At 40.5% G+C, this 12,362-nt stretch overlaps 1 protein-coding gene across 7 annotated transcripts in view; it reads left to right on the top strand.

The window, feature by feature from the left end:
- Positions 1-12,362, top strand: part of zranb3 (zinc finger, RAN-binding domain containing 3) — a 127,672-nt gene that overhangs the window by 46,326 nt on the left and 68,984 nt on the right. For all 7 annotated transcript variants that reach the window (XM_084920508.1, XM_084920510.1, XM_084920509.1 and 4 more), the window contains exons 10-13: positions 4,866-4,985; positions 5,430-5,609; positions 6,288-6,461; positions 8,226-8,691. In XM_084920508.1, the coding sequence (XP_084776634.1) occupies positions 4,866-4,985; positions 5,430-5,609; positions 6,288-6,461; positions 8,226-8,691 (940 nt within the window). The remainder of the gene's footprint in view (positions 1-4,865; positions 4,986-5,429; positions 5,610-6,287; positions 6,462-8,225; positions 8,692-12,362) is intronic.

The raw sequence follows: 12,362 nt of genomic DNA, 5'->3' as shown, positions 1-12,362 counted from the left end.
CTGAGGCTTTCTGCTCCTAAAAGCTTCAATCTGGTTGCTCTGAGTAGTTTAAAACAGGCTTGAATTTCTGTGATTTTAGCACATGAGCCACTTTGCAAAAGTGAAAGCACCATTTTTATATTCTTGATATTTCATTTTGGCACAAATGCTTATTCCTGTCATTTCCATTCAAGATTTTGACTTTTTTTTTCCGGCTGCAGACACCTCAGTTGCTTATTAACCCTTTAAAGTCGGTCTGAGCGGGCATGCTCCGTTTTGCGCAACTATTTTTAAATCCCGGTAACACTGCAACCACGTAAGCTAGCGCAATAATTCTTTTTGCATATGAAACCGGAGGAGTTGTACTTACATCTTATGCCATCAGCTTGTCCTAGGTCACAGTTTCATTCCACATATAGCTTTGCAAAAATTGCATAAAAAGCACTTGCAGCAACAAAAACATAATATTCTAGAAACACGCTTTGCCGATCCGATCAGCTGTTTGTAACACTTCCTACGTCCATCAGCGCGAACTATCGCATGTCCGCCATGTCCTGCCCAAAACCGGAAGTGACGTCATTTTGCAGAAATGTAGTTTTTTTACCATCAGGGCCTTATGAGCCTATACTGGTGTTTTTAAAAGTTATGTTTGACTTTATGACTTTCTGTGTCGTTTCTGGGATGCTTAGGACTGATATTGCACTGCTGGAAATAGTTTATTTTGATGCATATGCTGTTATTTTGCAAATTTGCATTGTAAGATTTATTTTCGTTTTTCCTGCAGTATATAAAAATTGGTGTATTTCAAAAATAAAACTATGAAGACACTTAAAATAAATTTTCTGTGGTGGGAAACTATTTTGTGCAACTTTTTTGTATTTACAGTTTTGAGGGATAAGCCTTTTAAATTTCTCTAACTAGAAATATATGTTAAAAAAACAAAAACGATTTTCAATTTTTTTGTAGTTTATTGCACCTTTTTGCAATTTATGTAATTACTATGCACTTAATGCATACATATTATTAGAATTTGGGCTATAATGGTTGTATTGATGTATATCAACTTGAAATGCTACCAAAAATGGCACTACAACATGTAAAAATATAAAGTAAGCTCTGGCGCACTTGGTTCTATGGTAGGTCTTAAAGGGTTAAGTGTAACGTGAAAGTACTAAATGTGTAGATTGTATTCATATTTCACTTTCACTTCCTGGCTTACCAGAGGTAATTGGCCAGTTTTATTCCTTCATCCATAGTCCCGCTGTGTTTATAAGTCAAATCCTTCTCATGGCTGTGATTACCTTCGACAGGGTACTAAGCTCTGAGCTGTGCCAGTTGAGCTTTTACTTACAGTAGATGTTAGTCGTGAATTACATGAATCTGCATCTTATAAGGTACGTTTAGCCGCATAGTTTGGATGATTAACAAATTAGTTTATACACTGAGATGCTTCGAGCCGTCCACATTCTTGAGGGAAACTCTTCTTTTGCTTTCGTAGTAAGTAAACTTTACTTCCACAACTTCTTCTCAAGTCATCACAAGCAAACGATATCTCAACCTGTGAAAGAGTTCAAATGTGTGTTTGCGGATGTGCGCTCGCGCGTGCGTGTGTCACTGAGGTCGGGGAGGTGTCGGCTGAATGTAATGTAGCGGTGCAACGTGTGATAGCACATTCCTCCTTGAGACGCTCACTCCGTGGTGCATTCGCACTCACTAATTAACAGAAATGAGCTAAAAAAGGAACGACAAGCAACGCACTGTGATGAGAAGCTTGGCAGGGACAAGCGACTGTGCTCCAATTACAGTGTTGTCACTGTTTTTTCTGCTCCGCACGCTCTCATTCTTCACCTGGTGTCAAACTGGTTGGAAGTTTTTATCATCAATGGTTTTTTTTCCCCCCACCAGCTAATAAACAACTCAGTTTTATGGCCTTGAGATATTGTTTATTCCTGCTAGTTCTCCATGAGCACATTTATTTGACCTTTATTTTTCCAGTAAAAGTCAAACAGACCTGTGTGTTTTTTCTCAGCACGGTTCTCCTTCATATTCATGCAGTTACAGTTACATTCACACGCGGGAGCGCCACAGTGCGAACACGCTATCCTCCTGTCGGCCACCGCGCAGCTTCGCGGGACAAATGGCCCCAGATCAAAAGAGTGAGGTCACCGCAGCACATCAGCGGCTCGGTGAAGGTCGAGTTCAGGTTTAATAAACATGGCAGCCGCCTGCTCCCTTTGTTTGGTGTTTCATTATGCTACCAAATATTGTGTTATTAGCGGTGTTCTCGTTTTATTTAATTCATTGCAGCTCCCCTGCTGATGTCTTTGATGGAGTATCCATTCACAATTCTCTTATTGAAATGTTTGCAGGTACCCAGAATACAGGTTAATGAAGTGCTACACTCCTTTAATGTTCCAGCACCAATCTGCACCACCTTTTTACAGACTATTCCTCTCAGTTTGAAGCTTTATTTCTCTTCAACAACCACACAACACATATCTCGTCCTGTTTTTGGCCCGATTCTTTTGCTAAAGAATAGAGGTACGAGTGCTGGATAATAAGCATAGACTAAGTACAAAAGGTGATTGTTGCCAACATGTTGGCATCCATTGGTGTTTGTTCTGCTGATTTAAAGCCTTTAGTTTTGCATTTTGGCTGTCACCATCCCATTAGCTTTGAAACAAGTTTCAAATGGGTGCTAATTGTGACTTCCAAAAAGCAGGCTTACATGATTAAGCCCGATCGCTAAATGATTTTTAAAGAAATACTGATATTATGATACGTCTTTGATATTCATTTCTTTCACACACACAAAACATAAAGAGGTCTTCCTAACTGTTCTTATGTATAGTATTTACTCATTTATGCTCAAACCTTTGCCGAGTCTCCCCTGGTGGACGAACTAAGCCTTGTTTTCTAACCCCTGTTTTCGTACCGTTCTCTGAAAAGGCTCATTTTTCAGGTACAGTTGGTCATTTTAACTTGTGACTCTTTTTGGGGTTGACTCTTTTTCTGAGCCTGCTTAAACTGGACTTTTGAAGAATTGCAGTACTTTCAAACTGGCTTTATTTTTCAGCTTAAATTGCTGCTGGAGATTAACACAGATTTACCAGCTCTTGCTCTAGTCAACAGACTGGCTTTAACCTTGGTCAGATATGACCAGTAGGGGTGGGTTTTAATAATCGATTCATCGATTAAAACCGATTCTGGCTTGGATAACGTGATATCGATTCATTAAAATCCTGAATCGATTTTTTTATATAAATGTATTTTGCCCAAAATTCCAGAATCTCAGGTGAAACATCACAAAATTTTGACAACCACCAAACATTTAAAACAGTAAATGAGAGCAGGTACACGGCTTCTGCACAAAGACGTAAACACAAAGCACTACCCGCAGATCAGAATCAGTGAGATGTCGCCTTTCTCACCCGACGGCACAGACACGGTCGGGGCTGAAAGCCGACAGCTCGCTGATTCTGATGTTTCGGTGGGTCCGCGCTTTGTGTTTATGCCCTTTTTGCACTGTTAGTTTGATCTCTCTCCAAACAATATTGACCGAACCAGCAGCAAAAGAAGATCCAAATTAAGCTTCACATAAACATCGTCATGGACTCCCTCTGACTTTTGCTGTTTTGCTTCCACCACAATAAAATCACACTTCATGCACAGCTCTCTCTCTCTCTCTCTCTCTCTTTCTCAGTGTACTTCAAGAACAGTTTCCCGTCTATCCCCGAAATCTGTTTTCTGCATTATTCGCTTGCTTGTTACGCACAAGTCTACCGTTGTTTACAGCGCTGTCGGCCAATGTTTTTTTTTTTTCCCTTTTACTTACTTCCGAAAAGAAAACCTAATTTCTGCCGTTCAATAGGCTTCTGAACAAATTTCAACTTTCTAAAATTATACAAAATGCAAAATGCTTAGCCGTGTCTATAATAAAACCGCTGTAACTTCAGAGGTAATGTTCATAAGTTGATTAATGGTTTTCTTTCGTTTTTGATGTACTGCAGAATATTTTTATAAAATCCCAGGCCAGGAAAATCACCTTCATGTTTTTCTGTGTTTTATCTTCAGCTACTTTGACACAAAGCCATCTGCTGTGATGCTTACACCTTTGATAAAGTCTTGCGAGTGTCAGCTTCCTTTTTATAGATACAAAAATATGTAAATGTACTGATCTGAATTATAATATTTCTGACTGTCTGAGGCAAAATTTCCCAGATTCAAATCGAATTGAATCAAATCGTGGATCGAATCGATTCAGGACCTTGTGAATCGGAATCGAATCAATTCTAGAAATCAGTGACGATACCCAGCCCTAATGACCAGTAGCTTCTGAAGGCTAACATTAATGTTAACAAACTTCAGACAGATGTTGATCTTTATCTGATTTAGTGGCGCTGACCTCTTGTTGTACAGAAACCGCACATTTTAACATGCCAAATATAAACATAGTGTGACTCACACACCTTAAAGTTGAGCTTATTTAGACATCATCATTGTTCATTTGGAGTTACGCTTATGTCCATTTAATAAATGTATTAACTCTTCTGTTAGTTGCTCTAGTCTCTCTTGAAGGAAATATATTCTCCCTTTTCCCTTTGTTTACTTGCTGGTTGGAAACTTTATGCAGCACTTTGTCCTGTACAGATAACTTTGTTCTTTCTTTTTTTTTTTTTTTTTTTTTTTTTTTTTTTTTTTAGCTTTGTGACAATAACTGTGTGCATCAGCTGGAGATTGGAGCTGTGTCTCCTGGTTAGAAAGATTATTGCCTTAAAGCTATCGAGTGTTATTATATTATTTTACATTGCTCAACTGCCACTTTTAGTGATCTAAATTTTCCTTTGAAAATCAAACGCTGCGTTGTCTCGACTCCATCCTGACAGGCTGGTTATATCCGAATCGATGGCAGCGTACCGTCATCAGAGCGAATCCAGTTGGTCCACAGATTCCAGAGTGACCCAGAAACCCGAGTGGCCATCCTCAGCATCCAGGCAGCTGGACAGGTACTTGCATACCTATCCAGCAGGCTATGCAGGCTATGCTTGATCATAATAAAGGAAATAAAACACCCTGCAGTGAATTGGAAAATCAGCTAAATAGACTCAATTTTGCATATTAGAGGTAATTATGGTTTGTACTGGTTGTTGTGAATCCTAATATCATAGAGAAATGAATGGTGGAAACGTGTTCTAGTCTTAATAATAAACTCATTGACCTCAATTATTCTGAGTGACCAAATATGTACAGAAATGTTATGCATTCCAATCAAAAGAAGTGGGTGCTTGAAGCACTTACGTATCAATTAGCTGATAATATTCTGCTATTAAAAAGAATTTCAACAAATTAAATTTCATTCAATCGGACTGGATTGTTCCATTTTTGAGGTGGTTGTACTGGGTACTCTGGAACAGATATGTAGCGTGTGTGTTTGTGTGTGTCCTCTCCAGGGTTTGACCTTCACCGCTGCCAGCCACGTGGTGTTTGCCGAGCTCTACTGGAACCCCGGTCACGTCAAGCAGGCTGAAGATCGTGCCCACCGCATTGGGCAGACGTCCTCCGTCAACGTGCATTATCTCATTGCCAAGGGCACCTTCGACACCGTCATGTGGTCCATGCTCAACAGGAAGGTACTGTGGGTGACATTATGGCAGCAAAGTTGGAGAAATTTATGCAAAGCTGCTTATGATTTCACTGGTCATATTAAATTTGAATGATAAATCACCCTTACTGCTCTTGTACTGATTAGGCTCTTCAGTGTTTTTAATGGAGGCAATACTAACATTTGCATATTGCTACGCAATAAGTTTTAAGAGTAATCCAGAAGTTTCTCTTCCTGGACAGGATGTTTCTGTCTCCAAATTACGATTACACATCATGGCTTCCAAACTGATCATCACAAACGAAGTTGTGAATAAATTTAAATGGAATTTTTGCTCTGAAAAATATTTACTTACCACATTTTTGGTGACCAGTTGTTACAGTTTTGCCTTTGTGCACAACCGTAATAGATTTAAGATCTCACGCAAGTAGGTTTGTCAACATAGGACAACAGTGGTGAGTGATCGCAGGATCTTTTCCACGATTAAAGGGAAAACTCCTTTACGACATCCAACCAAGAGAAAACCCTTTTTCCTTAAACTGTTCACTTGAGTTTCTTATTGTTTTATTTAAAATGTATTCTTGTGGTGTAAAGAAGCAAAACTGTAAAAAACCAAAAAAAACCAACCAAAAAACGTGTCACTGTTCATAGATTTGTGGACCTAAGTGTGAAGTGAAGGTACAACAGAAGGTTCCTTGTGTTTCAGGAAAAGGTGACTGGCAGCACTCTAAATGGAAGAAAGGAATATCTGAAGGCCGACGAGGGCGACAAGGACAAATGGGAGTTCCTCAACTTTGCCAACGCGTGGACGCCAAGTGAGATGGTGCTGCCGCTGGAGGGAAGCGCAGGAAATGCCAAAACCGACGTCTTCTTTACTCATGTGAGTCAACAGGAAATCTTCAACAGACATCTATTTCTTTCTCTCTTTAAATTAGCTCTGACATGCCGAGCCATCGAGTATAAAGCCACAGGAGCTTTCATAATAAATGAGTCTAATTTCATATAAAGTCATCACACTTACTGTTTGGTTTGTTCCTCATTTCTCTATGCCACCACTGGCTCTGTAGCTCCATAACAAAGCATAATGTGATATATGAGAAAAGAAAGTTGCTTTTTCTCGTTGCCATCATAAATAAATCTGCACGTGGACCTTGGGAGCTCGAGAGCTGTGGTCCGGGTGGCGATAAATAAATCGCTGCATAAGGAGTTCTTGTTGCGGCATTGTCATTTGAAACTGAGTGTAGAAAGCTGTTAAACTTTGTGTGTAGTCAGAAGAATTGGACGAATGCGTCCTGGGTGCAGATTTTCATGTTTACTGTGATTATTGTACGAATGTAAAAGAAAACAAAAGCGTGCACACAGATGTGGAAACGTTTCAGGCTGCTGATCAGCCACAACATTGAAACCACACCTTGAATATTGTGTAGGCTTTCACTGCCACACGAACACTGAGCTTTTAAAGTGCAGACTCCTGGAGACCTTTGACCTTTGTCCTCTGGAGCCCAGACATTAAGCAGCAGATCCTTAAAGTCCTGCATGTTGCGAGATGGGGACATCCTCACAGAGACATCCACCACATTCAGATCTAGGCCAAGTCAGCACCTTGAACTCTTTGTCAAGGTCCTGAAAAGTGTTTGCAGTGCGACAAGGTCCGTAATCCTTCTGAAATAGGCCACGGCCACCGGGGAATCCCGCTGCCACGAATCCAGCTCCAGCTACGCTCACGCCTAGTCAAGTAGTGTGTGGGGTGTAAAGGTTGTATCCCTAAAAGTTCAAAAAAAAAGTTCAAATTAATTAAATTTTTCAGTCAGAGGCTGAACAAGTTTACCATTTAAGGCCATTTTATACTGGAATATCTTGCAAACATGAACCAGTAAGTCCAGAGAGGAGGTTCTTTTGTTATCTGCCGCTCACACTTTCTGTCTCAGTTTCACATCAGAAACCCTTCCCCTTCTTTTTCTTCTTTTATTGTGAAACATTCAGAGGAACAGTCTCTGGAAAAATCACATTATGAGCAGATATTTGCTGCTCTTTGTTGTTCATTTGTAAGGTTGTCCGCTCATTACCAGCAGTTATGTCCTTAGCTGTTAGCTCTGCGCTCCTCTCTGACTGTTTGCGACTAAAATCTGCTCCAGTTGGTGGAAACGGGGTGTTGTGTCACATCTTAGAATGTTTTAATTTCACTTGTCAGTGGTTTTAATGTCGCAGCCAAATTGGTAAAATGTGTAACGCTTGTTTTTTTAAGGAGAGACACATGGCACTGTTAGGATCATTATTTAATGACTGTGATGACTCGAGACGAAAAATGAAGACACTTTATAGTGTGATGGATTTATGAATTATGAAAAACTGAAAGAGCTGCACAGAATTTGTGATCAACATTAGAACATTTTGTATTTGTAGCATTGTATTTTTACATTACTGATGTGTAAAGAATTAAATGGGGTTTCTGATCATCGTTACGTGTGTTACCATGGTGTTGCTGTATGCAAATGGCTGCCTTTGATGGTGAAAACAAAAGGAGGATTTGATTCAGGGATGCTTTGTCACTTTACAGGTGGATTGAAAATTGGGTGCTACAGAGACAAAAACCGACTTGAGCTTGTATATTTATTCATTATTTATTTTATATTTTTTGCTTTAGTTTGAGAAAGAAAAGCAGCACGACATCCGTTCCTTCTTCTCCCCGCAAGCTGGCAAGACGAAGAGGAAGAGAACAGAAGATGAAGAAAGTCCCTCCGTCTCCTCAGAGACGGCTGCCACGCCAGCTGGCATCCGGGTATACTTAGAAAACAGCGAGGAGGGGAACGAGGAGTCATGCTCCCAAACCTCCAAAACGCCCGATCGGGATTTCTCGCCCCAGCTGAAAAGGCTGCGAACACCGCAGCCCAACCGGAGCCCCACGTCTCGATTTGGGGGGAAGCGGAGGTCGTCTGTGGGGGGGAACAGCGCAGGCAGCCCTGCCAGCGCGGTCTCCCTAATGTCTCAGCCGTCTGAGCCTGATCCTGCATCCGTGTGGAATTGCGGGGCCTGCACCTACTCCAACAGCAGCCTGTTGCCGTACTGCGAGATGTGTGAGTGCCCGCGCTCTACCTCTGCTGTCAGCTCAGGTAAGAGTAAGGAACAAATAATATCCAATTATCCAATCCCCCCCCTCCTCCCACCAATCCCACCCCCAACCTGCTGTTTGCGTCTGCCTGTGTGTCCCTCTTCTTCTTCTTCTCCTTCTTTTTCTTTATTTTTGCTGTTGTTTATTTTTGTTTTTAATTAAATTCACAAACCTGATTGCAAATCAAACTGAATTTTATTAAGGAAACGCACGCACTTCCATCATCTCTTGTCTAAAATGAAGCACCTGAAGCTGAAATCCATTCATTGCTTTATTTTCCTTCCTGTCAATATCAATCGTGGCAGTCTGTTGACATAATACTTTTGAACAGCATTACAGATTTCACCAGATGGAGATGCGAGATAGCAAAAGATGGAGGCAGACTTCTCAGAGTCTGAAATAGCACTGCTCAGAGAATATTGTCTGTCTCCCTCTCCTCTCTCTCTCTGCAGATGACAAGGACACAGTATAATTCTCACCTGTCAAGCTGAGAGAGAGAGCGAACAGGCGCCTACTATTGCTGCAAACGTCTCGCACAAAGTTGGGAAAAGTTGAGCTGGCTCGAGCTGATATCTCTGACAGCCTATGATTGTATCTTGCAAAGAAGAGGGGAGGGAAGTCGTTATGACCTGGCAGACTGCAGGTCCATGCTCTTTAGATGTCTGAGATGCATCAAATCAGTTTGAGAGATGATTTTAAAAAAAATAAAATCCCCAAACTTGAATGTAGTTCACAGCTGTAATGTTTAGGTAACATGAGTTTAATACTTTTAGTACTCCACTGGCTGAATAAAGCCTTATATGAGCATGAGCTAAAGATAAGTCATTAGTCAAAAAAAACCTAGTTTACGGCAGGTTAAGGTAGCATTTACCGATTGCTTTATAAAGACAGACTTCACTGCCTGATCACACACTTTATTTGATGCACTTAGAGGAGGCGTATTACTCTTCTCCTTATTTGATGCCACATATATCCTGTTAAATAATGAGGTCAGACTCTGTGCAAAGTAATCCCAGTTATACATTTTTTTCTACTCTTGGATCTATATGATGCCAAAGAGGGTGGACATCCCTAATATGGTCGTTGCAGGCACACAGCCAAGAGCAGCGAGTCAAAAGGAGCAGGTTTAAGGCGAACCAACACAGAGTATCAACAAAGACCAGCACAATGAAAAAAGATTATTTTGATCTATCAATCATGAAAAGCTACTGTAGTCCAAGAATAAAACTGAGAAGTTAAAAATGAGCACAGCAGGTCAATTTTAATCAATTCATGTTTTTAACTATGGTACTTCAGAAAATTATTAAAATGTTTAAAACAGAGCAAAATGCACACTGATGAATGACACAGTTTAACCCTTGTGTTGTCCTCAGGTCAAAAATGACCCCAAGTGTATGGCAAACAAGTGTATGGGAATCCTGAGGACATTTCAAGGGTTAATCTCAGTGTCAGAGTAGTTATGTATCCAGACGAGTCATAAAAAAGTAATTCCACATGAGCATAACCTCTGGCCTTCCAGACTGCCAGCTCGATGAGGTAGCAGAGTACAATATTGTCAAATAAAGCCTTTCAGGCTTGATGTTGAAATCTAAATTATTAGTTGGAGAACAGTAATTATAAAGAGCACATCTACCATGAAAAGCCTTTTTGCTCCAGTGAGGGTGTTTGCTTTTATTCACCTTCACTCTGAAAACATTTGAGAATTTGGGGAAGAAGAAAAGGGGGGAAAAAAAAAACACTTGTTGGCGCTTTTACCAAAAGACAGGTGATGATTGATGTTAGCCTCGTGTTCGTGAGCTAAATATGGAGCTGGAGTCGGTTGGCTTTGAGAACAGCTAAGCTAGATGTTTCACTAAGTTTAAAAGTACCGTTAACCTTGTAATGCCTAAACCGTAAAATAATTGCAAAAAAATTAACATCTTTGAAACTGCAGTGTTTATTGAGATACTCTTGGCGTTACAGGGTTAACAGGATTTGTTAAATACGATGTGTCGCATTTATTCAATCTATGCCTTTTCTAGGTTTTACATTTTGTAACCATGGCGGACAAAGAAAGTCCCAGGAGGACACCATAGATTGTTTATGATAAGACACAGCCTCTGAAAAAGGCCAGAGCTCACCATACTTTCTAATGGCCAGCAGGGGGCGACTCCTCTGGTTACAAAATGAAATCTGATTGTATGGAAGGCTATGGCAAAATGATGCTACTTCTCACCTGCTTTATGACGTCAGTCAAATCATTCCACAGGTTTTGTTTTATTTTTTGCTTTATTTTGTGAATTATGGACCCACTGCAGGTAAAATAGATAATAAAGGTGAGTATGAGTTGGGGCGTGGCTACACAGTACACAGTCCCCTGTTTTCAAACATATTCCTGCTACACCCTGTCCTTGCTCCAAGAGAATGAAAGCCAAAATACCAAAGTCGAAGTTTTCAAACAAATGGCAACATTGTTGTCCATCTTTTACCTACAGTCTATTATGGGTGATAACATTTGGCTGACTGTTTGATAAACTTTAGAAACACGCTTCCCGTAGATTACATTCTACATAAATCTAAGGTTACCTAACTAGTTTAGCATCCTTTAGGACTCTGTAAAATGTTGACATCGATATAGTCCTAACACTATAGCCCTGCGTGTGTTTAAAGAAAAAGGTTGACACTGCATTAATGACTCTGAAGTCTCTGTATTATAATATAAGCTCTATAGTGAGTGTAAGCACACAGTAAATATTGGCTGAAGGTCTGTTTGCGGCTCGGTCCATTGGAAGTGAAGCTGGTGCACTTAAAACAGACACAGAACAAACAAGCAGTACCTCAGCTTTTGAGCAGCATAAATACACCCACCCACACATTTTTCTTTTTTAACAAAATTCAGCCCCCATTTCATGCTCAGCTGCAGCAGATGCTTGATAACTATTCAGCAATCACACTCTCTTCTTTGTCACAAGCGCCACTCTGCATTCACAGCAGCAGGCCGTGTCAGCTTGCTAGCCAGGGAATTTAACAACCTGCTAAATTTGTAAATGACAGACTGCGCGGAAAAATAACAACTGTATTTATGAAGATATCTCTCAACTTGGCACTGCAATCCACAGCTCGTGGAAATGTAAGAAAATAATCAGGCCGAAGCCTGTAGTGTGACATGAGAAATGCTATCTCTTCAAGAGCAACAAATTTTCACAATGACTATAAAGAAAGCCAGGACGCTATGAATCACAGAATACTGACACATGATACAAGGACGTCAGGGCTTTGTATTTAAAGTAAAGGCAAAGATGTATCCGAGGCATTTGGCTTCCGCTCTGTATTTTCACAGAATGGCAAAAATACAACAAGCCAGCAGCTGTAGAGGAAGAGCAGCGAGCAAACAGAAGGGATATTGGTCTGTTTTACCGTGAGGCGTTTGGACCAGAATAAAATGTACTGGAAAGTAACAGGAGATGCATGAAGTAAGAAGGAATAAGATTTTAAGGGTTTTTTCTATTGTTCAGTGGAAAGTATTGATGCTAGATGTGGGAAGCAGGAGAAACGGGAGCTTAAAACCTGGCTACCACCCTTTGCAGAGCCCTGTGTTTCTTTAGCTGTTGTGGTTACATCTGTCAATTCTTATATTCTAGCACATCACGCTGCAGTGGCAGATTTACTGCCGAAAATGGGAAAGTTTGTCAC

This window comes from Perissodus microlepis, chromosome 23, assembly GCF_051167445.1.
Source record: "Perissodus microlepis isolate ML-2025 ecotype Zambia chromosome 23, ASM5116744v1, whole genome shotgun sequence".
NCBI classification, from domain to species: Eukaryota; Metazoa; Chordata; class Actinopteri; order Cichliformes; family Cichlidae; genus Perissodus; species Perissodus microlepis.
The sequence above is the reverse complement of the archived record's forward strand: the minus strand, read 5'-3'. Positions and strand labels throughout refer to the sequence as shown.